Genomic DNA, 25,253 nt, shown 5'->3' on the forward strand with positions numbered 1-25,253 from the left:
GTTTGCCTTTTTTTTTCCCCCTTCTGATTCTCCCTCCTCTCGAGCACTTTTAGTCACCCTTCTTGGCACAAACAATTACAGGAGCTTGAAGAATGACGTTGGCCGCGTGCTGTGTACGTGGTGGAGCCGAAGGTCGGCGAGGCGGACGGGCGCGCGGGGCTGAAAAACACTTCGTGCGCCACAGCCTGCCTGCACCGCGTGCCTTTCTGAACTGTTCTCCTGCTTTACGCTTTCGCTGCTCGATGCACGCGCTCTGTAAACTACTGGAAGTCGTTCCAGACGCAACTAAACGTGAATCCCTTCTTCGGAACGGCGGTGCGAGCCCGGATCGCCGCACGGGCACCGCCGCGTGCAGGAGCTGAGCGCAGCGCACCCGCGCTCCTCCTCAGGGCCGCGCTGCCGCCGGCCGCTCCCGGCCTGCCCTGCGCCTGCCGGGCTCGGCTGGGCTCGGCGCTGCGTGGCGGCGCTGGGTTGGCGGGCGGCAGTCCCGCCCCGGGCAGCTGACGGGCGGGCGGCAGGGAGACGTGTGCGAGCGGGAGCGGCCCGGTGTCCCGCGGCCCTCCCCGCCGCGCCCAGCGGCGATGTCGTTAAGCGGCGGCCCCGGGCCCGGCCCTGCGGACGCCCCGCGGCTGCGGCCTCGCGCCGCCCGGATGGCGCGACGACCCGAGCTGCTGTGCGGGGCCGCCATCGTGCTGGGCTGCGCCTTCCTTGTCGCCCTCAAAGTCACCTGCAGGTAACGGCGGGGGAGCGGCTGGACCGAGCTGCGGGGACCCGGGGCCGGCGGGCGGAACGGGGCCGCGCGGCCCAGAGCGGGGCACCCTCCCGAGCAAGGCCCGGAGCGCCGCTCTGGCCCTGCGCCTTCCCCGCTCTGCGGTCGGGCGCTGAGGAGCGCGTGGCGCGCGGTGCCGTCCCGTGACGATCGCGGCGTCCGAAGCCGGCCGGGCCGGGTCGTGCGGGCGGGGCGGAGGAGACGGCGATCCGAACCGCGGGCCTTCACTGGCCGTGCCGGGGAGCGGCTTCTTCCTCCCTTGCGAGCGGCGCTGCGCTGCCGGCCGCTGCGCGCCGAGGGAGAACGGGAGGGGAGCGGCTGCTGCGGGGCTCTGCGGCCCGAGGCGGAGTCCGGGTGCCGTGGCGGAAGCTCGAATCGACGTGAGCTCCGTTCGCCGCAGGCCGCATCGCCCTCGCTGGGAAGGTCGGGGCGCGACGGCACCCGGGGTTTTCCCTGCCCGGGGCCGCGCAGCCGCAGGGCTCCGCTGAGGGCGGCTGCTGGGTGCAGCGGTGCGGCGAGCTGCTGCTTTGTTACCCGGCGGCTCTGGTCGTCATCTGTTGGGGGTGTTTCTCCTACTTGAGGACAGCCGTGTAGTTTCTAAGTCGTTCTTCTTGCTGCCTGTCGTGTTGACCCGTTTTCTTGCAGTTTAGAGCCAATCTCGTATCCCGTTTTTCGGCCTTAAGCTATTAGGCGCCGTCCTTCTGTCTGCCCACCCACCCAACCCTGGGACCTGCCGCGGGATGGGGCGGCTGTGCTGGCAGGGCTGCCGATGGGGGAGGCAGAAGTCTAACACAGTGCTTTGGGGCAGCCTGTGTGAGAGCACATCCTTTTGTGGGTGCTAGAGCCAATGAATTGTGAAGGTGAGGAGCTGGTCTGTATGTTAAACGCTTTGTGACGGATAACTATCTCTTAGGTATGAATTATGAACTCCCATAACTTCCAGAAAGTGCTGGAAGTGCCGCGTTCTGGATCATTGGAGTGCTGGTGTGACAGAAAGCAGTTTCTTGGTGCTGCTGGTCGAAGTCATTTCTCTTAAGAGACTCAATCTGTTGTCATCCCATCTTGTATAGTCTTCAAATCAAGACCCCATTTCTTGACATCTTCTGAAAGGAAACATGCCCTGGGCAATGTCTGTGGTCCCAGCTCTGATCAGTGGTGTTGGTAAAATGAACTGGTACGCGTTCACCTGGTGGTAAATGTCATAGTAAAACAGCTTTTCATAGCAGAGTATAAAATAATAGAAGTATGGAGCACTTTACAGCAATGTGTAAGTTACAGTAATGATGTCTGTCCATTTTAGCATCAGAAAGCTGTATGATCAGTGTCTCCTCTCTTATTAGGTGCTGTTACCTAAAGTACAGGTCTTAAAAGAGGATGAGGCCAGGGAAGGAATCCAAAGCAATCACTCTTCCTGCTAATTCTGTGTTCTGAAGCACCCAGCAAGAAGAGTGTGGGCTAACGTACCCATGAGCATGGTGCATGTTACAGCAGCACGAATTTCGGAAACTTGTTTAAAAGGATGATCTTTAGATTTTCATGGTATTTCTTGAAACTGATAATTTGTGATAATTTGTGTCAATTCTTGCAGTTTTGTCACTGTATGACATTCACTAGCCCTAAGGTAAGGCTTTGGGCATGCTTCTTTAATTACTGCACAGTCTCACTGAGCCCTCTTAATTTCCTTCCCACAGCCGAGCAAAAGATGTAACAATGCCAGCAAAGCTTCCAGTAAATTTTTTCTCCACAAGATCTCCCGTCATCGATCTTTTTCGGGGACAGTTAGACTATGCAGATCACCTTCGTCAGGACTCAGAGATTGCATTGTATTTCTTCTACGCGCCGTGGTGTGGCCAGTCGGTTGCCATGAGAGAAGAAATAGAACATGTGGCCAGCAGATTGTCAGACCAGGTAACTAGAGAAGACAGGAGTCTTACATGTGATCTGATAGAGCTTTGGTCCCCAAAGAGAGGCCAACTCCTGTCATCCTGTGGGAACCAGAACGACCTGCATGTCTGTACCATGCAGTGATTGAGCCAGTCGTCTTTAATTTTACATACACAGCACTAGAATGAATGGAGCAAAGCTGTGATGCATGCTCATCTGTGTGTTATTTCTGCTCCTGGATGGGGAGCTCTGCAGCTTCTGTCTGGTAAAGTGTTTCTGGATTTATTGCTGTGCCTTCAGGTAGAAACTACGGGGAGTTTGCCTGCAGTCCTAGGATTTAGATTAGGAAGCTTAAAAACCAGAAGGAAAAGTGACCATAAAATATTGCTGTGCAAAGAAATGACAACAAAAAGATTTTAAACAAAAAAGGGAGGGTTGGGGAGGAAGGAAAGAAAGTGATAGAATTAAGAGGAGCAGGTATGAAATACTGCTTTGAGAAGGTGCTGAAAATAACAGGTGGAATGCATTGGGGGTAAAAGCAAACTAGATAAAGAAAGTTACAGTAATGTACTTTGCTGTTAGCTGTGAACTTTTATCTGCTTTGCAGGTGCTGTTTGTTGCTATTAATTGCTGGTGGAACCAGGGGAAATGTAGGAAGCAGAAGCATTTCTTTTATTTTCCTGTCATACACTTATACCACCGCAGGTAAGACCTTCATGTGGAGTCTGTTTGTCTAGTTGGCACTTTGCAAAGCAGAAGTATTGTATGTGAGTTGCTCCAAAAGTAATGCCTCCTACTTATTTCCATGGAAACTATGGCTGTTGCAAAGAGCACAACAGTGTGTGTGATAGAGCAAGTTCTCAGCTACAAAACTCTTTCAACATCTGCCTCTCACATCATCAGCCAACACAATAAAAAAGGAGGCATTACTTTTGCAGCACCCTTCCTAAAAACGTTGTGTTTTCAAAGTTCCTTGTCTACAGTTAAAAGACAGCTGAAAAAGGGGGGATTCTGGGTGAAGCTGACAGTGCTCTTGAGCTACTGAGAAGGGCTGTACCTGTCCATTAAGTGTTGTGCTGCTCAAGTTTTCATCCTTAAGGAAAATTGATATTGCACATGCATCTCCTAGAAGCTCTCTCTCCAATGAAATGTAAATTATTCAGATTTATGTTTTTATTTTAGTTTCCTCTTTGCTCTGTAGGTGGATTCTATTCATTGGTCCCAATTTTTGGCAGCAGTCATGTTTAGGAGTGGAATTTAGGTGCATGTTGAAATTGAGCAATGCAGTGAAGGCATTCTTCTGAATCTGAATCGTACGCTCCTTTCTTATGCCCCGGATGCTTGAGTAACATTGTATAGTATTCTGTAGCCTCACTTTTGGTTTTTTTAGTGTTTGTATGTATGCATTCTTTTTGTGTGGAGCAGAAAGTAATGCTTTTCCAGTACTGGGTACAGCAGAGCTGGGTGCAGTGTAGTTTCTCAGTGGCATTTTTGCAGCTCTCCCATTACAGAAGCAGACTGTACTTAGTTTGGGGATTTGTGCTGAGGATGAACAATCCTAATCCTTGTCAGCTGAACTTTGAATGATACTGGAAGAATTCAAACCCTAATAAAAGCAAACAAAGAAAAAACCCAACAAATACATTTGTGCAGAATCTTACTTGGACATGCATTAAGTTAGAATTACTTTATTTTGAAATAACAACACATTAGATGAATACACTTGGGTATTATCAGTAACTGATTGCTGTATCTTTAAACAGAGTTGCAACAGTGAGATGTAGATTCATGTTGATAACCCTATGAAGCCCTCAGAGGGCAATAACTCCCTCCTGCCTGAGATATTAAACTCCTGGGCATTGTACAGTGCACGTGAGAGGAAGCAGTGTGTGTTGCTGTTAAAGCAAAGACTTATGATATACCAGCGTAAGATATAGATTAATCCAGGAAGCTCTAAAAAACCATTCCAGAACATTTGCACATAAGTATCTCAGTGCAAGCTTGAATTATTTTTTTTAATTTTTTTTTTTTTTCTTTCAGCATGTATATGCATAAGCTGTATTACAGAATGCATGATGTTAAATTCTTCAGTGGACTAGTGGGAATGGATTAATCCTTTGTGCTCTTGTTTTTTTATTTCATTTTGGACTGTGATGTCTTGTCCAACCTAAAGATGGTAAATGAGATGTAGGATTTAAAAGAGCAGTGGCCATTGTCATCCTCTGCTCTGTCCTGGTGAGGCCCCACTGTGCCCAGGCCTGGGGCCTCAGAACCGGAGGGATGCAGAGTTCCTGGAGCATGTTCAGAGGAGGCACAGAGGTGCTGAGAGGGCTGGAGCACCTCTCCTGTGAGGAAAGGCTGGGGGAGCTGGGGTTGTTTGGCTTGGAGAAGGGAAGGCTGTGGGGAGACATCACTGTGACCTTTCAGTACTTGAAGGGAGCGTATAAACAGGAGGTGACTGACACTTTTTACATGGTCTGATAGTGATAGAGCAAGGGGGAATGCCTTTAATCTAAAACAGGGGAGATTTAGGTTAGATGTTAGGAGGGAACCCCTTACTCAGAGGACGGTGAGGCTGTGACACAGGCTGCCCCATCCCTAGAGGCATTCAGGGCCAGGCTGGATGAGATCCTGGGCCACCTGATCTGGTGTAGGGCAACCTTGCCTGCAGCAAGGGGGCTGGGCTGGGTGATCATCGAGGTTCCCTCCAACCTCAGCCATTGGGTGAACCCAGGGGGGTGGAGGAGGAGGTCTGGCACCGCAGCCCCGCGGCCCGAGGAGCTGCAGGTCACCCCGGCTGCCCAGCAGCAGCATGGCGGGGTTGGTCCTGGCTTTACTGAATGATACTTGGAAACATTCATGTGAAGAACCTTGCATCTTTTCAGTCTCAAGATTTAAAAAGGAAAAGAAAGGGAAAGCAGTAGCAGCTTTTCAGATCTATATTCTGTGGTGTACTTCCTTCAAATAGATAAAGCAGAATTATATGGATAGGAACATTTAATTAATTCCTGGCTTTTACCTGCTTCGTTAATGGAACTCAGAAGCTCCGTCCCCACCAACACATCACATCTGCACGCAGGCGCCGTGCTGTCACTGTGACTTCAGCTGGGGATGCTGTGCTGTGCCTCAGGGATGCTGTAGTGTCAGTGTAACACAGCTCTGCCAGCTGCAGGCACCACGGATGATGAGCACAGAGAGCAATCCCAAGAGCTGAGCTTGCTGTCTGTAGAACTCCACCTCTGCCACCTCCAGCAGGGACTCTACTGTGAATTTCAGTCTTAATGTTCTATTATTTTTTTTGGTACTAGTTTTGGACCAATTGAATACAAAGGCCCAATGAGTGCTGTTTATATTGAAAAGTTTGTTCGCCGGGTGATGACACCACTACTCTACATCTCGTCTCGATCAAAATTACTAGATTTCCTCTCAAATTATGAGGTACATGTCTCTCTTCTCTAGCTTTTCTGCTGTGGTTCAGAAAGAGTTTTGTTTCACAGTTAAGTTTGATCTGCTCCCAAGTGCTCATTGCTCTCCAGAGTCTTAAAATCAGTGCCCTGTAAATGTGCTTAAATCATAAATACATGAAACGACACATTCATAACTCTGGTTCCCTGTGCAGTGACTGTTATGATTTAATGATGCTGTTAATTTGCATTACTTTAATAGAGGCAAGAATCATAGCTGTTACCTTGCGGGGCAAAAAGAAACACGAACCAGAAAGACAGAAGAAATCTTTTCTCCAAAATCTTGCAGCACCTGAGAAATATATAATAATTGTTTTAATTTTAAAGGAATATTAAATCTTTCTACTGAGATAAATGCTAAGTGAAAACAAATGTGAAATCACTTGAAATAACTGTTGGCTCCTGACCTCTCTGTGTGCTGTTCCTTCATGACCTTAACCCACCGGTGCGCTGCCTCTCTCATTTTCAGTCCTGTGTGCTCAGAGGTGCTGAGGCTGAGAGCAGCGCTGGTGGATTAATTACTTCCGAGTGGGCAGTGTGCATAGAAATCAGAACCATTTCTAATCCCTTTAAAACTGTCAGTTTCTGCAGCACATGATGGAAAATGCCCTTGTCATACTGCACGCCCAGTTCCTGGGGAGCAGCCCTGCGCCGTGTGGGCAGAAGCACAGTGCTGTGCAGGGCTGCAGATCCGAGTGGCTCCTCTTTAGTTTAGCAGTGTGGGTGCTGCAGTACAGGCAGCTCGTGGTGCAGGTGCTGGGCTGGGCTCGACATTCAGAGCTCTGCATTTGTACAGATCCCCAGCATTGTAAGCGGGGGCTGAGAGACAGGAGTAGTGGGTTCTGTGTCTCTTTCTGGTGCATTCTGCGATTCTGTTGTCCTTTTTCTGCTTCAGTTTTACTGCTCTATGACTTCGTTGTTGTTCTGCTTGCCTCCTTGGAAAACGGTGGTGCTCAGGCTCCAGATTTGGGTCTGGGAGGGCTGTATGGGTGGGTGTATGCACTGCAATGCTGCTCATACCCACAGTTGAGGCTGCGTTTTCTGACAGTAATTATTTGGATTTTTTATATATTCATGAAATGATAGCAGTGCAAAATTAAAATAGGATAGGAGTTAAATTTACTTTTGAGAGCAAAGGAAAACATCCCATTTGGAAAACAGAACATAAAGTGTATAGGAAGATCTTAGTGCATCGGGAGAGGAATCTGCAGTTGTGCCGTAGCTACAAGGAGGTGGAAGTTGGTGCTGTCTGAGCTCCTCTTAGCAAATCTGTGTTCCAAGATTCAGAACTTCCTATCTATACTGAGATCTCCGTTATAAAAGTTGAATCTCTCTCCTGCTGAGCTGCCCCTGTGTTGGTCCAGCTCCCAGAGCTGCTCAGGTTCCATTAGGGGACCCAGAGAGCTGGCAGGAGAGCAGGACAGTTTGCACAGTGCTCAAGAAGGGATGCAGCACTTTGGCCACTTAGTTGCCTTGTGTACCTGCCCCAGTCACGAGGAGGAACTTTTAACTTGTCAGATGGTCACAGAAAGGACATTGTTCAAACAGGTTGCAGATCGGGCGTAGAGCACAAGGTTCATACATAAAGCATACTTTCTGCTAAACCCACCCAGTTTTCTTATTGAAACGTCCAAGAGTCACTCCCAGTGTGCCTGTGATTGCCTTCCGCTGCAGTCAGCACTCAGAGATCTGTAGCCACAGCTGATGGATAACAGCAGTCAGGGCCTCGTCTGCTCAGTGGCTTTGAACTGCTTTCTAGGTCTGCCCTTCGGCTTCTTGGCACTTCTGCTGTCACTTCTTGCTTTCAGTTGCTGTTTCGTGCCAGTGATGGTGTTTAGAAATGGTGCCAGAAATGAGAAGCCGTGTAAGGAGCTGTGTGTGTCTCCTTGCTGGGTTTACTTGGCTGGTTTGTTACTTTCTTAATTTGGTGTTAGGAAGGGAAAATTAAGAGAAGCAATGACTGTCTTTTTTTGGTAACTGTTATCCTTCTTTGAAGAACAAATGCTATTACATTTCCGTATATTTTCACTTCTTTATTTATATTATTATTTTCTTTTTAACAACTGTTATTGTCACTTTTATTGTTGGTAATTTCTTGGAGTGTTTCATTAAAAATCTTTAAGAGGAAGGCTCTTGTGGGTAGCATTCAGTGTCAGGCAGGATAATTCCTGCCTGAATGAACAGCTCACTGGTTGGAATGGGGAACCATCTTATCAGTGAAACATTCTGAGATATTTTCACTAATATCAACAATAGGCAAATCACATATTCATGTTTTGAAACTATACTCATTTTTTATATGTAAAGCTGAAATAATAAAAGCATCCTTTGAAATACCAATTGAAGGTATCTCGTTGGGGAGGTATTTCCCTCACCCGGGACGGTCGGTGAGGCTGGAATCTTTTGTCCCACAGCGATCCCTGTGCTCTTGTTTTGTGCATTTGGTGCACGCACCGGGATGGTGGAACTGGGAAACAGCACAGAATGACCGAATTCCATCGCTTTCTTTGTCCTGAAGGCCTGCTAAACCAATTGGAATGGTGAATAGAAAGGCAGTGATTAATAGTTATGATTCAAAATGAATTGTATTCTGCAAAATTTAAACTCAAAACGTAGGTGATGTTTCGGAGCAGCAGCCTGCAGGCAGCTCCCAGCTGTGCTTGTGGCCTTGCCAGCAGCCCTGCCTATGGATGAATCTTTTACATTTCACGTTGTCTGATCAGCAATTGAAGATCTTTTCTTATTTGTTTTTGTTTCTTTGTTCTGGTGCAGCTGGTCTCGCACGGAGCCCTAAGTGACACAGTGAAAGAACTTGCAGTGGCTGTAGCTTTAACATGGGGAGGCTGTGGGCTTAGCAGTTCCTGTACTGACTCACAGGATGTGTGATGCACACACAGTTGCTGATTATGTGCAACGTAGTAAATGATTAGAATGTAGTCTGAAAAATTATACTAGATATTCTCATTCTGAAGAAGTCTCATAACAATTATGATTTATATTATACGATTGGAACTGACTGATAATTTCTAGGGATATTAATTTTCAGTCATGCCTCTGCAGTCCTAAAAGCATCCTTGCATTTTATGTAGCTGTCAAATGACAGCTTTAGAACTGATTCCTGATCAGTCTTTAAATGCTAATTCTTTTCTGACAGCATTAAGTGACTGTTCGTCAGCAAACGCTGTTTTGTTATCTTTTAAAATGTTACATTTTAGTGTAGGCAAACAGCTTTCATCTCCCACGTAGTTGCAAATCGCTCAGCTAACTGTAATTCTTACTCTTTCAGCCTGGAGTTGTGGGATATTTTGAGTTCAACGCTTCGCCGCAGCCTCCCGGTTATTTAACCTTCTTTACGTCAGCTTTACATTCATTAAAGAAAGGTAAAATTCATCTTCAAAATTTAAGGGGTCTCTGAACAATGTACTTGTATGGACTTCAGTAATTCTTTGCAACATTTTGTAATTTGAAAGTGGATCCCTTTTGAGTGTATATTAAGGTTCATCTAATTATGAGACTGTATTTAATTACTGTGCAAAGTTTGCTTACGTGAAAGGTTTATGGTATGTTTTGGGGTCAGCCATCGTGGAATTCCAGTACAGGGCAGCTGCTCTCAGTGATACACAAAGGGGCACTTTTCTCAAAATCCCTCAAGTGTAGCTGCAGTGCATCCATAGCTGAAGGCAGACAGCATTTGACCGTGTTGAATTCCAGAGTGTCTTCAGTTCCAGTGTTGTTGCATTTTAAAAATAAGATGTGTATTCTTCTAAGGCTCTCAGGAGAGAAGTTCAGTGTAGAATTCTATTTAAAACTGAACATTTGCCCTTTAAGATTACCTGGGAACAGTACGCTTCGGAGTGGTCACAGATAAGCTTGTTGCGGAGGAGATCTCGTTGGTGCATTCGGGCAGTGTGTATTTGCACAGACACATCAACACATCTCTTGTGAGTATCATATTGGTGTTGTGGTGACTGAGACAACTGTGCTGCAGTGCAAACATCACGTGGACAAATATATAATAAAGGAGTGTTCCACAAAGCAGTAGAACAAGGAGCATCTAAGTAGTATATTTTTGTACGGTAATACACATTTTCTTTCTGCTAGTCAGCAGCTGCTCTAAATGATTTAAACTTTAAGCAGTGTCTAGACCAGGTGGCCGATAGGGCCTCAGGAGAAGTATCAGACTCAATTCTGTGTCTGGTTTTTGCAAGAGTCAAAGGTATACACTTCTGCTTGTTGGCTTTTTCCCTTGCACATGTAGGGAAATGAGTGCCAGAGCACAGCAATGTGAAGCTGCACCAGCACTGCTGAAATACATGCAGTCATAGCTCATCCATCCGTGAGGGAAATTGAATTATTTTCTTGACTGTCTGTAAAACCTGTATTTATCTGAGAATTACTTTAAAGACCTTAATACCTGGACTTTCAGCATATGAAGGTATATAGATACTTCAGCTCAGCTCTTGTCCTACTACTCTGAAGTGTGTGACAGTGGGCTTTGTGTTCACAGCGTATTTGGCTTTCTGTAGTAGATTGACTTAAGTTTTCAGAGGCCCTTGGGTTCATCTTAACAATTTGGGAAAGTCTTTTTAATGGGAAGTAGTTTGTCTCCTTCAAAACAAAGCCCCAGAAGCCCAAACACCTCATAAGTGGTCATACTGAGACTCTCTTCTGATTAAAAGAGCTATTTATATCAATTTAATTGAAAATTTATCTGAACTTTAAACCTGCTGTTCATGGTTTTGGAATAGTAAAACTGAAAATACTTTTGGAATTGTTATTGTGTATGGAGTCTGTATCTGTCCACACTGCTAGCGTGAGTGGAAGCTCTGAAGATAAGCTTCCATGCAGTATTTTATTCAACTGACATTAGGGAAAACATGGCTTTTTTCTAAAAATCATTGGTAAATGCATGAGACTGCTGTTTTTGCAGCGATTCAGGATAAACTTACCTTAATTCATGAAAATGATCCTAGAAGCTGTAAGCCAATTTTCAACAATTTTCTTCTGTACTTTCAGTACTAAAAAACAGTATAGCCATTTTAAATGCAGTCTGGTTATTGGGTTCTTAAAATATTGACGTAAGGTGAGTTAATATGTTTAATTAGTAGTGGAAAAAATTACTCTAGTATGCTATAAATCAAAACACGTGATGATGTCAACTTAGAAATGGCACTCTTTATAAAGCCTTGACTGCAAACAGTAAAGATCATAGTGATGTGATGAAAGAAAAAGGAGCTTGCCTGGCAGAAGACTTGTTGCCTGGAAGACTGAATCTTGACATGATCTCATGAGAGGGGGATGGAGGTACGAAGTTCTGAAGCTCTCTGAATAGTTTTGCTAAATTAAAAATGTGTTTCAGGCATTACTGAATTCAATATTACTGCGTTCAATAGTGAGCAGTATGTTTTAGTAAGTGAGAGCAAACAATTGTTGTTTCCCTTCTCGAGATCTATCCAAATGACACCATGAACTATACAGCTGAGAACGTGTGCAAGTGGGCTCTGGAAAATCGAGAGCTGCTCATCCGCTGGCTGAGACCACATGGGGGAAAAAGCCTCCTTCTGAACAACGAGCTGAAGAAAGGGCCGGCGCTTCTCGTGTTTGTACCTTACGACCCCTTGGCAGAAATTCAGCCTCTGTTAGACGAAGTAAGTGAAATACCTTCATCTTAAAGGTGAGATGGAAGGGAAGTCTGCTCTTTTCTTTTTCAACCATTGTGTTACTGAACTGTGATAAACAGTACAGAGAGGACCTTGAGATCAGTGTCGTGGAATGAAAGTGATTTAAACAGTATTTTTGTATTTAATTCTTGTAGACTGAGATGCTGAGCTTTGTTACAAAGTCACAGCTTCCTGTAATTCTTTCCTAAGGATATAGAAGAGTGGTAAACTTTGTAAAATTCCATCAAAAGTTGCAGAGGTTGTTAAACCTGCAACAGATAACTGCTTTTGAGTGAACGATGTGCAGTTAATCTCACTTTGCTTTTCTCTTTTCCTTGTAGATTACCAAAGTGGCCTTGGAATACCACAGCTGTAACAAAAGCCAGGGAGCTGAACCAGAGCTTCAGCACTTAGGGAACAGTGATTCACCAGCTTCTGATTCCTCTGATCCAGATGCACATATGAAATTGGCAGACACGTTTTTGATAACCAAGTACCCATGCTGTAACACAGTGGTGCTTCCGCAGTGGCACTCGATATCCAGAACTCACAACGTGTGTGAGCTGTGCATTAATCAGACGCTTGGTGTCAAGCCAGATAAAGTCAGTGTGCCACGCTGTAACTTCTTTGAGATAGAAACAGCTTTGGACTCTTTCTACCTCCAGGAACACACCTTTTTTCAAGTTGTTTCAAGTAGCATTGAATGCAGCAATTTCCTAAGTTTCTACAGTCCCTTTAGCTATTACACTGCATGTTGCAGAACGGTCGATAGACATTTTTTAAGTTTCATTAGTTCTGAGAAGACCATCTTTCAGACCCCTAAAGTTGCATTTTCTTCCCATGGGAAGAAAGATAATGCTGACATCCAGAATTCTATTCCTCATATTGAGGATAGGAACTGCTTTATTCCTGACCTTCATATTGCTGGCACTAACATTACTGGTCTGAGCTGCAGGACCAACAAAACCTTGAACCTCTATCTGCTGGATTCAAATCTTTTTTGGATATATGCAGAGAGACTAGGAGCATCAAGATCGACTCATCGTAAGGAATTTGCTGCCATTGTTGACCTGAAAGAAGAGCTGCATTATGTCCTTGATCAGAATCAGTCGCTTACAGGATCTACCCTGGGTATGCTGTCTGCTATAGAAATGCTTTAAATAATAAAAACAAGTTTGCAAGTAAACTTATGAATGGAAAACTTCACACTGTTCTGAAAAGTGAGACTGTGGTCACCATTGTGAGCCTTAATTTATTCTATTTAATGTATTTAGTAGCTAACTGACTAGTAGAATATTTTTCTAAATGGCATGAGAACCAAAATGCACACAACAAAATGATTTGCTTTAAGTGAAGTGAACATTGGAGTGTGCAAATGGTGACTGATAACATTGAAGGAAGTGGTAAAAACTGATTTGCTTGTGGAAAAAAAAGTAACGCTGAACCTCTAACAAATGTGATACTATAAAACACATTTGTGTATTAATGGTACTGCTGGCGTTCAGCTGTTTCCACATACTAAAAGCTGCCAGCATTCCACGAGATACTGCTCCCTTACCAGTGCAGACCAGTCCTTCCTTTGTCCTCTGATCTATACATTGTTTTACTTTTTTTTTTTCTTTAAAGGTGCATGTATTTTTCATATAGAACTTTGAATTGCTTCTGTTCTGATCTGGCAATACTAAATTGCCAGGGGGAAGAAAAAAGCCAATTGTCTTCAGGGGGAGATGACAACAATCACTGCTCTGGCTTACTGCAGTTCCTGGAGCAGGCTGTGAGCTGCCTGCTAGAGTGCATTTGCTTGCCCTGACAGTGTGCTGAGTCAGCCTGGGGAAAATGCAGAGTCTTTTAATGTTAGCAGAGTCTGCAGATATAGAAGTAAATTCTATTGAACACAGTATCAAAGTAAATTGTTCCAGAAGGTTTAATCAGTGTAGGTGCTACATCATTACCTTGTATTTGCAGTTTGCCATAGGTGTTTAAGTTGCACAAGTAAGTAGGCACAACTGGAGAGCAAAGAGCTGTGTTGAAGTTCCAGCTCCCACCTGCCCTCCATCCCCTCTGCATCTCCCTGCCCCACAGAACGCTCTGGAAAGAAAAAATGATGCTAAAAACAAAAATTGTTGACCACACATGGATGCTCAGAGGGTAATAAAGAGCTGGGTGAGAAGATAATAAATTTCTTCCTGTTTGTGCTCTCAGTGCTTTCTGTGTTAAAATATTTTCTGTTCACAGGATTTCCTAAGTGGGATGAGAGTTGCTGTGCTGAGTTACATTGTCTGAGTTACTTGAGCTTCCAGAAATGTTTTTTTCTACGTATGTTGTCAGAGTCACTGTGATTTTCTTTCTATTTTATTATTTATTTTGTTGTATTCCTATAGTTGGCCTAACTTCTGATATTTTAAATTAATGGAACAGGTTTGTGTTTAATATCTTCAACAGATTTCAGTTTTTACGGATGGTTCTTAAACATACAGGAGTAGGCAGAGTATTTTTAATTATTCCTTCCTATTCAGTTATTCCTTAATAATACATAAGTACTCAAAACCTGGGGATATGGAAGGAAAATAACAATATTGTTATCTGCTGTGAGAATTTCATGAATGTTGAGCAGCAAATACGAAATGAAGTACTGCTCTTGGTATGTCAGAGACAGACTTGTTGATCTGCTGTTTTCTGCCTGTGTACGATGTGTCGGCTTTAGTTTCATCTGGGAATGGCAAAGTGCAGCCTGCCAAAACCCAGACGTAAGTTTACGTATCATTTTTGTTTCAGAGAACTTCATAAAGAATTTCAGCATTCTCTACAGTCCCTTGAAGAGGCATCTCGTGGATGGCACCTCAGTCCGTGTCCCTGCAGAGCGCGTCGTGGCTGAAGTGACCACCAGCACCTTCCATCACATTGTGTTTTCAAGTGAAAAGGTACTCCTTGCTGTAGGAAAAAGCTTCTGCAAGTCGTTGCTCACCTTCTGAGGAAGGATTCTCATTCTTTTTTTAGCCACCTGCGTTGCTTCTGTGTAAAATACAACAGTCTTTATTCAGAACGCCAGAATATTTGTTTCTTAAAAAAAAAAAAAAAGCAATCAAATTTAGTGTAACTTTAAGTGAATCTCCAAAGTGCCTTTTTCCTGGTAAAAGAATGAAAAAGTCCATGCTGCAGATTCCTGCATAGCAGCTTTCTACCATCGTTCAAAGTTCCATTCCTTTTACTTTGCCTGTGCTTTTGAGATGGAAAGAAGTCCTTGACTCTGCCTGCAATCTGCAGCCCCATTTCCCTCCTTCCTCTGCAGCAGCACCAGCACATGCTGCACACGTGGAATTTGAGGTAATGCTGCCAGGCGTTGTGATGTCTGCCTTTCATAACTTAAAGGACATAAGTACCTTTTGTTTTCTATGTATTAATTGTTTTTAAACTTAAAAAAAAAGCACTTGTAAAGCTAACAGAAGTTTTAAACCGAAGATAGGATTTGGCACACAGAAATCTCAAAGGCACAAGCTGTCTATTTGCATGCCATGAAATTGCTTTATGTATGAGGTCATCTTGAAGAGCAGTTAAATCACTTTTTATTCTTTTTAAGAAGTACTCAGGATTAGTGTCTGTTGGCTGTGGGGCTGCAGCAGGTGGGTACACGCGCAGTGCTTGGCTTCAGCATCCCGGCTGCCCTTTGCTAGCCAAAGGCCCAAAGCAGGAGGGCAGACATCTTCCCCAGCACCACCTCCTGGGGTGTACAGTCACTGTCAGACATGTAGGAGTTCAAGGCTGCAGAAGAATCCTAAGAAGTGTAAGAAAGCTTGATGCGTTTTTATTTAACGAGAACTAAATAATTCTCTTTGTTTTCTCTTTACGGAGAGGAGATTCCCCAGGAATGCCTGTGTTAACCTGAGAGACAGAAGGCATCAGTAAATAGCTTGTAATAAAGCATGTCAACATTAGCATGCAGTGTATTTTCATATGTTAAGAGTGCTAAATAATTGAGATTTTGTGAAGACTAGCCCTTCTTTAGTGCAGATCAATTACAGTAGGTAATAAGACTCTTCATTTCATTTTACAGAATGTCTTGCTGCTCTATTATGCACAGTGGTGTGGATTCTGTGCTTCTCTCAATCATGTCTTTATTCAGCTGGCTCGGCTTTTGCCTCCAGATCATTTCACTGTGGCAAGGTAAAAAAGATTCTAATTTAATCTCTCTAGAATAATGCAAGTTCATTGAGATAATTGGCTTAGAGAATAATTACTTTTTTTTCTCTCTACAGTCTCGCAGTAGTTGATGTGAATGTCGTCTGTTTCATTTTTCTTTGAATCATTATCTTTCTTTCCTCTGCCTAAATTTGATTCTTTTCAATCTCACTGCAGCGTTTCTGCAGTTCAGTTAAAATGAATTTTCAAATTATTCTTGGAGCACACTGATTTTGGAAAGGGAACCAGTACAGCAGGTGGCAGCAGAAAAGCATTTTTAACTTTCTCTGATCATTTGAAGTGAAGAATTGAATCGTACAGTGTTGTATTTTAGGAATTGAGAGACATTCGTACGCATTTATACAACATGTGTACGATACGTGTGTTGTCTGACAGTTCTTTAACATGGTCAGGGTTTCAGTGCAACTGAAACATTCTTATTGATGTATTCTCAAATACATGATTGCTTACATCTCTGTTCTCATTGTGTCCTTATTTCATTCTGACTGAATTTCCTTAAGGAGCAGCAGGAGATATATGGGCAAAAAATTAAAAGCTACAGCTAGCACTTGTTTATAATTGCTGCTTTTTTGCCCTAGGTAAAATGCTGCTCTCAAATCTACACCCATTCTCTTTCCTGACGTTGAAGTTCTATCATTTGGTCTGTTATTTTTGTTTAACCACCCACTGTGTGGTTATCTGTTGGTTTTTTTTTTCTTTTCTTTCTAATAGAATTGTAACAATTTATAATCAGAAATGACTGAAGAAAGCAAAATAAAGCCATAGCAAGCAATTGAACAGTTGTTTCATTAATTAAACTCATGTTCCTTTCTATGTAGAACTTTAGGGGGAAAAAAAATTTGCATTTTCCCTTTTTGTAATCCCTCCAATGACTTCTTGTGTGCGTGTTTTCTTAACAGAATTGATACCACTCAAAATGATCTTCCTTGGGAATTTATGACAGATCGGCTCCCGACCATTTTATTTTTTCCTCAGCAGAGGTAATGCGGTTCTTTCCCCTCGTGTGTTTTGTTTTTTCCTTCACAATACTACAATAACTCTGTGATCCGTGCGTCTCAGTATAGTGACAGCGTGCGTCTCAAGTATGAAATGGCAAAAAAGGTCTTTGGATTACGTTAAAGCACTGGCAAAGCAGGGCTAGGAGCAGTAAAACCACTTGTGGCGGGGCTTCCTCTGGTACCTGTCTGTGTGCTGTTACTATGTAGTCCCGTGTTTCTTGTTTTTTCACAGATGCTTGTTTTGTCTTGGCCTGTTTTACCAACCATCTCCAGACTAACTTCATAGTTTTTAGTGAGATTGGGTTTGTAACATTCACAAACGTGGTTTTTAAGTAGTTTAGCACTGGAACTGTATCTGCAGATTTCTTTCCCACTTTTCCTTTCTAGCATGTTTTAGTTTTGCTACATGTAGGTAATAAATGAAATCAGGCTTTGACAGAATGTGTAGTAGCACTAGATTGTTGTTGCTGTTTTAGATGTAAAGGTGCTTTCTGTGAAGGCTTTGTACAGCTCCTTGTGCATTTGCCATGGGACTGTTTTTGCAGGTTACCCGGCCTGCTCAGTGTTTTCTTCCTCACACTGCTGCTGCTTTGGTTTGGTTTTCACTGCAAATAGCCTTTCAGCTTTTCTGATGTATGCTATGGTTTTGATTAAAATAATAATAATAATAATAATAATAATAATAATAATTTTTAAAAAGGATAGTGACATAGTAAAACATTACTGTTGTATAATGAGTCAATTTTGGCTTAGTGTAGGCTATTTTTTCCAAAATGTCATGAATCATTAAGTTTGGATGTAAGCTGCTTGTCAACTGAGAAACTGCTGCTGCTAATTACAGAATTAACTTGGCTGATCACCAGGACTGCAGGAGAAGAAAAAACACATTGCCTAGTCTGCCAAAAATAGCTTAATTTTGATGAACACAAACCTTATCTGCCCCAAGTTCTTGAATTATTCATTAAAGCATCTTATCTTTGTGGAATACAGGTGAAACAGTTTATGAAATAGAAATAGCCTGTGCTGTATCTTCATTATACGAGTTTAGGTTTCTTTTAACTGTGTAATTAGCCAAGATACCAATTTTGAGTTGGGCAGCAGATACTTAGTTATCACTGCTTCTGTAGCTTTATGCCTTGACACTAACTTGGTATGTCCTTCCAGGAAGGATCAAAGCGTGAAGTTCCCAGAAGACTTTCCAGTTAGCCTTCCTCATCTTCTTAAATTTATTTTACATCACTCGAGTCTTTCTTCATCAGAGCCCTGCACCAAAGAATGCCTCCATAAAGAGACAGTTTTACAGCAAGGACACATCTCCCACTTGGAGCAAGAAATTCAGAAGTTAAGGTTAGAAATCAGGGCCCTGCATCAAGCCCATGAATCCCTTGAGGCACAGCTTTCTGAAGCTAGAAGAGAAGAACATCGACTACAGCAGCAGAAGCACACACTGGAAAAGCAGCACAAGACTCTGCAGCTCCACAGCCAGCAGTTGCAGGCAACATACGATCAGAAGAATCGGGAATTGCTAGAAATGGCTGAAAAGCTTCAAGAACTGGCTGACGCATCAGAAAACCTCCTTAAGGAGAATACATTACTGAGAATCCTGGTGGCATCGAGGGAAGGAAAGCTACAGAGCAAAGACGAACCTAAAGAAGCCCTTCAGTCAGAGCAAACAGTGGCTGATGACAGCAGTGTATTGGTTTCAGCAGCTCTTAGCACAGAGGAGAAAAGGATTGATCGTGTTGATGCTGTAGCGACAGAACACAGTAGTGAAAACAGGACAGAATGATTGCTTACACAAAGTCATGATGCCGTACTGAGTAGGTATTTATGCAAATTTTATTGAAATCCACTGTAAATAAAGACTTCTCCCACATGATCTAGAAAAAGAAAATCAAATGGAATATTTTTGTATACTTGAACAACTTATTAGGTACCCCATTCTAAAGTGAAGAGAAGGAGTATGGAAAACTTTCTGCACTTTACTATTGCACTAACTTGCAAACACCTATCCATTTAAAATTAAAGATGCTGATGTTTAGGGGCAGCAGCATAAAGCATCTCTAAGGACCAATTATTTTTACACCAGCTTTCTCTGTAACAGCTGCTAGAAGAAAAGCTAGACCTTTAATGTACACTTCTCCATAAACTTCTGAAATTTGCCCTTTTCATCGCATTGTTTGCAGAATTAAAATGAAATACTTCATCTCTGTGATCAGTGAACTTGAATGGACAAAATACTTTATTCAAGAACTTCAGCACTTTGTATCACTTTTGTATACCAGTTACCTGACTGTCTTGAAATCTGAAAGAGCCATGTGTGAACTGTTATCTAGTGAAACAAAACTAAAGAAAAATCTTACTGAATTAATCCTTTTCTCCTTAATTTCTAGGATTTCTATAATACACAGGTCTAGGTGTATGGGTCTGGCTGCATGTATGCCAGTCTCCTGCCACTGACATCTTAAGAAGCATGTGCCAGGGCAAGGACAGCTCTGCCAGCTGTATTCTAAAAGCAACTGCAGGAGCTTTTCCCTACTGCCAGTATTCTTTTCTGCTTCAAATTCTAGCCTTCAATGAAAGAAACCAAACGTAGCACTAAAAATACAATACAATGTCTTACTCTGGAAGGAAGGGACAAGACTTTATTAACTATGACAATGCCATTATCATTTTGCTAAGCCAGTGTTACTTAGTTATTTCATATGTACAGGGACAAGCAGCAGTAATCACTTCCTGGTCAGCTAGAAAAACAAAAGTTGGATTTGATTATTTGTAGTATATTTCAAGAAACAAATCGTTACAGTAAATTTTTATCCTATGCAGTTAAGTGTTTGAAATTGAAATTAGGCACAGAGATGCTTGAGAGAGCCTAATAGTTCTAGGGTAGGCAAAAGCAGGTCTTGGTTGCTTAGCTCTGTCCCTCTCTCAAGTATTTGAGTTTAGAACCCCCTATTTGACACATCTTGTTGCAGTTTCAGTAGCTGAACTATAGTATAGAGCAGAAAATAAAAAGATCTCCTTACTTGGAAGTATTTTCAGTTGCTAGCTTGAAGGCTGCAAACAAACCAGAAATCTTTCACCCTGTCAGCATTATTTCTCATAGAAGAGGCTGAAATGTATCTTGTGGAGTTAAACCGAGAGTCATTTACAAGATACAGGAACTGAATTCTATACCTGACTGTCTTAGTCTAAAATGCCTTTTTACAACAGGCCATTAATATCTTGATTACATATACCCAAGCTGCTAATTACACGAGGTCCTAGGAAAAATTCATTAGTTGCATTTATGCCAGTTTTAATAGGTAAAAACTTCTGCTGTTTCAGCATGCAGAAACACAGAAGAGAAAAAGCCTGCTCTACTGCCACTTCACACTGCTGGAAACCTTCTGGACCACCCCGAGGGTTTGGTGACCATCATTAGTTCCCAGGTCAGAATCCATCACAATGGCAGTTTCCTTGCAGTTGCCATGTGATTAGCAAAATCTGCTCTAGCAGCCAGATGCTTAACCAATGCCTAGCTGTAACTGAAGGAAGTTATTTCCTTTCGTGAAGCTCCTGTGTTTCTTCCCTCAGCGTATTATTGTAGGCTTACACCTTTTTAAAGAAAGTATTCTACACCAGTCCAGTAAGCCGGTGCTGTTTTGACCTTTTGGCTGTGCACTCAGAAGTTAATAGCAGAAGCAAGCTTTAACCACATGTCTGGTTTGAAAATCGGGATTCCCATCGACAGCTGTGGTTCAGTGTCCCCTCGTGTTATGTGCAGTTGCGTCATGCTATTCTCATATGCTGTGAATGCAAAGCATAAAGCTTCTGGCAGCCTATTTACAGTTCACAGTTGTAAAGTAGTTCACAGTACAGTAGTGGTTCCATCAAAATAGGCTCAGCTGAACATTCAAGTAACAAAAAAATGCTGTTAGTCTCTTTGCACCAAGATATCTTTGCATCCATTGCCAGCAATGGACTTTATGCCAGACGAGTCAGCTCCTGTGTCCTGTGAGTCTTCCTCCTGTGGAGGAATTAGGATCTACAGTTGATGCAGAGAGCAACTTCTCTGTGTGTGCAGTTGCAGACAATGCTTAAAAGTCTCATGGAGGTGTTCTGATGCGTAGTGTGCATGTGAACAAGTTCTTCACAGTATAGATTCTGCTGGTTACACACATCATAGCCACAGTCCACGTGTCGCTCCAAGTTAGCTATGTACATCTGTGCCATTTGGAGTTAGCTTGGCTTTCCTCTCTACGCAGGGTCCTTTAGCAGAGTACTGCACCAGAAGAAAGGGCTCTTTGGTTTCTCCTTCGCCCACGATGCTTTCTTCATCTTCAGACTGGCTGATCCTCTGCAGCCGCAGGTAACACCAGCAGCCCAGAATCAAGGCACCAAGAGCTGCGATAGCAATCAGAGTAACGATAACCGTCACCACTCCCGTGGTGGGGCTGTGATCCATAATAGACATGGTCAGTATTTCAGATTGTCCAGCTTCTTGAAGACTCTTCTGTCTGCACCGTCAGGCTTCACTGTATTTTCAGACTCCTGCAGGGGAAAAACAGACATTTAATGAGGCTGTGCAGTTCCGTATCTTCAGAAATATTTGCGGTTGGCGCTCTCTGTGTGACTCACACAAGTCTCCTGCACGAGAATCTTGAAGTGCTGAATGTGCCCATATTCGTTTTAAGGTATTTCTTCACAAACTGCCTTTGAATTTAGAAGTTTTCATAGCAAACTAATGCAAATGAAAGCCAGACTTATTTCAGCTCTTGACCTGTTTCCAAGATGGATAACCTCAAACTGCTAAGGAGTAACAGTTTTTACTGAGAGCTTGAGACAAGATGCAGATGTACCTTAGGATGAAGTAACTCTGAGACATGACAGTCCATTAACAAATTTCAATTGTAACACAAGTTAAGCAAGCTTTTTACAAACACTGAAGTCATTAGGCACAGTTGGGCAAGCTGACCACATCAAGGCTACACCTAGATTTGCATAGCAAAGTTGTTTTTTCCTCCAGTAATGGAAGCTACACAGTTCTGTGTGGAAAGACTTACGACTCTTCAGTTAAATTATAAAAAAATATTAAATCATAGTGGAGTTGTCAAGTCCATGACAAGGTAGCAAGTCAGCTCCCTTTAGCATGCTTAAAGCAATCTTGCAGAAGTGGCACATCTGACAGCCAGAAATCTAGCACTTGTAGATCTGATATACACTATCTTCCTTATGCTCTATGGGTTCCAGGATTGGTAACACTTGCAAAAAAAAATTGTAACACTAATAGTTTGCTGGAAGCCCATCCGTAATATTGGTCTACTGAGAAGGCTTGACTACATGGTGATTAATTGGTTGTTCACTGAGCTGAAGAAAAATAATGCTTCTCGTGCACTTATCATGAGAAGCCAGAGTTACTGAAGAATCCAATAAAACATTAAGGGGAAGATTATTATTACAAGCTTCCGCTCTTAGTGGCTTCCAAACAGTAGAGGCAAGGTAGGGTTTAGATTGGTTATGTTCCCAGCCCTGAAGGCAGAGCAGCCAGCAGCTTGCTGTTGAATTGTGCCAGGTATACGACAAATCTGGCAGACCCAGTTTTCCCCAATTAAAAACAAACAATAAAAGTAAGTGTACCACATACCATCAGCAGCAGAGCTGTGTGCCCACTGCAACCAGACAGGTGTACAATTTGTCATCTTTGTTTCGCAGTGTTATGAACTCTGCTTATTCAATACAGGATGAACAGCTGAGGGTGACTCAGGGTGGCTCTTATGGAGTTCATTTTCACCAACTAACCAGGAGAGCTCCCTTAATACAACAGAGGTGTCAATAGATAAGAACAGAAGCTTGCAGGACTTGTCTTTGAGGTTCTCCTGTGCTTTGGTGTGGCAAAGTACAAGGTGTCATGAGGTGGAAAACTAGGACCTACAGGATGCATGATACCCATTCAACTTCATTAAGCAACTCATAGTCCAATCTGGAGTGTACATGACCACTGACAGACCCCTCCGAAAGTTTTTCCTTTGCCAAATCCACAAATCTGCACTTTTCAAGTTGCCTGCTTTTTAGTTTCATCAGAAGACTCAGATCTTCGGAATATTTTCGGCTCTGGGACACAGAGGGACATAGCTTCCTCTGGATGTATTACCCAGCAAGTTTCCTTTCTCTATGCATAGATCTGGTCTCATTAATACTGCCAGGAAAATTGGGTTGCATCAAGCAGCTCACTTCTACCCAGGAAATCCCTGCTAGTTTTGCACCACACTATAGTTAATGCAGGAGTTATAGGAGAAAACTAGCCTACGTGCCTTTGGAAAAATGACTGCATGGACATTCACCTTTTAAGAAAGTGATGGATAAAATTCGAGGTCATCTTTCTCAAGTTACTTCAACTCTCAGAAGATGCAGTAGCAGTCATTCTTTCTTCACGCATATCTTCCCCTTCATGCTCAAGAAGACAGGCACCAGCATCCTTCCTAAGCCAGCTGTTAAGCCCCTGCCCAGCTCTACAACAGCACAGACTGCCAGCTCCTGGTGAAAGGGACCAAGCAGGCTGGCAGCAGCATTTTATCAGCTGGCTGCTTTGTTTCAAGCAAATGCAGCATTCCAGCACAAACTTCAGTGTCACCATTAAGTCTTGCTGCTGTTTCTCGGGCTTTTAGGTGAATAGCTACAGCTTTCCTGCTAAAAGCTATTAATTCTGTCTGTGGGGTGGCACATGCACACTAACTACACCAGTAAGAATCTCCAGAGAGCCCTTTGGTGTCTGTGTTGTGTTCTAGATGCAGAACTCCAGCCTCGCGCTCCACCAGCAATGGATTGAAATTTGCATTGTCTTCAGAGTCCATTTCTCATCTGGGGGAATGCTGCATTCTGTAGATCCCCTTAAACTGACCCCACAGCAGATTACAGCTAGCTTTCTGACTCACCTTCTCTAAAGCCCACCCAAGCTGACATGCCCACACGCATACCAGGAGCAGCACTGACTTCATCTGTCACTTCTACTGTAAGTGATGAGAAGTTAGAAATCGCCAGTCTTCAAAAGAATTGCCAGCAACACCTGGTGTACCTGTGTATGTACTTGGTGGTGCTGCTGGAGCTGTCTCTCTTCCACCCCACTTGCTGTAAGACACATCTGAGTACATTTACTCATTAGTAAGATACATCAGATTAACCGCTGGGAATTGCAAGTAGCCTGCCTTGGTTCTTACAGCATTCTTAGCAATCAAGCAGTGAAAATAGCAGCGCTATGCCATTGCTCCAGAAATAATAGCTTTTTCCTGCCCAGTGCCAGCCTCTGCTCCAGCTTCGTGTGGGAAGAGGTTATTAACCCATTCAGCAGCACCGGATCCAGAAGTGACGCCTCACAGCAGCGTGCAGCTTCCACGGGAGGCGTGATACTGCCTGGCACTTAACCAAGAGCCGCCTTTAAAGCTTTACGCTGCAGTTCACGCTTCGCAGAAGAGAGCAGGGCAGTGCCGCGGGGCTGCCAGCCGCAGGCACGAGACCCCAGCGCGCAGAAGCTGCGCGGCAGCGGGATGCTGTGCGGGGCGCTGTGCGTGTTGCAGCCGCCCGCCACGGGCAGCGATCCGCCGTGATGCCGCGCACAGCTGGACGCGGCCCTGGGCTGCCGGAGCTGTGCCGGCTCGGGAGGCGCTCCGCGGCACGGCGGTGCGGCCCCACGGACGCGGAGCGGGGCCGGAGCCCGCAGCGTGCCGCGCCGTGCCGCCGCTCGGTTCCCATCGCGCTACAAAACTCGTAACAGCGCTGTGTCTGCCGATTAAACCTTATTACGCAGACATTCGAAGTAGCTCTTCAGACGCTCGCCGGTTTTCTAAGCGCTCTGTCCAGGCCCGCCGCCCTCCCGCTCCTCGCAGCGCACACCTCCCGGCGCCGCTCCGGCTGCGGCCCCGCTGGGCACGAAGCGCTACCCTTTCCCCGGCCGCCCCGCAGCCACACACCCGGCAGGGCAGGCCGGCAGCCCGCAGCGCGCAGCCCGGGCCCGCTGGTGCTGCGGAGAGCGGCGAGCCACCCCCAGCCGCAGCGCACAGACACAAAGAGCGGCTCGGCGGCGCCCAGGAGGGCCGGGAACGGCCCCGGAGCGGGGCGGAGCCCGCACGTCTCGCCCGCCGCCGCCGCGGGGCTTCGCCCACCGCCGCACCACCCCACCGCCCCAACGGCCCGGGCCCCGCCGCGACAGCCTGCCCGCCCCGGCCGAGCCCGGCGCTCACCGTCCGTCACAGCTCCGCCGCCCCCTCCGACGCCACCCCGGGCGCGACGGCCGCCACGCAGCGGG

At 44.4% G+C, this 25,253-nt stretch overlaps 2 protein-coding genes across 5 annotated transcripts; one reads left to right on the forward strand and one right to left on the reverse strand.

The window, feature by feature from the left end:
• The first annotated feature begins 581 nt into the window (after window positions 1–581).
• On the forward strand, window positions 582–19,178 carry TXNDC11 (thioredoxin domain containing 11). Of its 2 annotated transcripts, none has more exons than XM_042864187.1 (12): window positions 582–733; window positions 2,461–2,677; window positions 3,261–3,358; window positions 5,962–6,091; window positions 9,404–9,497; window positions 9,946–10,058; window positions 11,565–11,765; window positions 12,119–12,908; window positions 14,553–14,698; window positions 15,829–15,938; window positions 16,874–16,954; window positions 18,137–19,178. In XM_042864187.1, exons 1-12 carry the CDS (start codon window positions 582–584, stop codon window positions 18,759–18,761), a joined length of 2,757 nt encoding a protein of 918 aa, XP_042720121.1. In that variant the 3' UTR covers window positions 18,762–19,178. The 2 variants fall into 2 exon arrangements, with proteins under 2 accessions (XP_042720121.1, XP_042720122.1); XM_042864188.1 differs by lacking the exon at window positions 582–733 and adding an exon at window positions 1,577–1,629.
• Window positions 18,798–25,253, reverse strand: SNN (stannin). 3 transcript variants are annotated; one of them, XM_042864189.1, is made up of 2 exons: window positions 25,189–25,253; window positions 18,798–21,505 (listed from the first exon to the last, which is right to left on the reverse strand). In XM_042864189.1, the coding sequence occupies exon 2, from the start codon at window positions 21,426–21,428 to the stop codon at window positions 21,165–21,167; it is 264 nt and encodes an 87-aa protein (XP_042720123.1). In that variant the 5' UTR covers window positions 21,429–21,505; window positions 25,189–25,253; the 3' UTR covers window positions 18,798–21,164. The 3 variants fall into 3 exon arrangements, with proteins under 3 accessions (XP_042720123.1, XP_042720125.1, XP_042720124.1); XM_042864191.1 differs by lacking the exon at window positions 25,189–25,253 and adding an exon at window positions 23,296–24,422; XM_042864190.1 differs by lacking the exon at window positions 25,189–25,253 and adding an exon at window positions 22,599–23,288.

This window comes from Lagopus leucura, unplaced genomic scaffold (genome assembly GCF_019238085.1).
Source record: "Lagopus leucura isolate 7727_CA_CO unplaced genomic scaffold, USGS_WTPT01 Super-Scaffold_760, whole genome shotgun sequence".
Taxonomy (NCBI): Eukaryota; Metazoa; Chordata; class Aves; order Galliformes; family Phasianidae; genus Lagopus; species Lagopus leucura.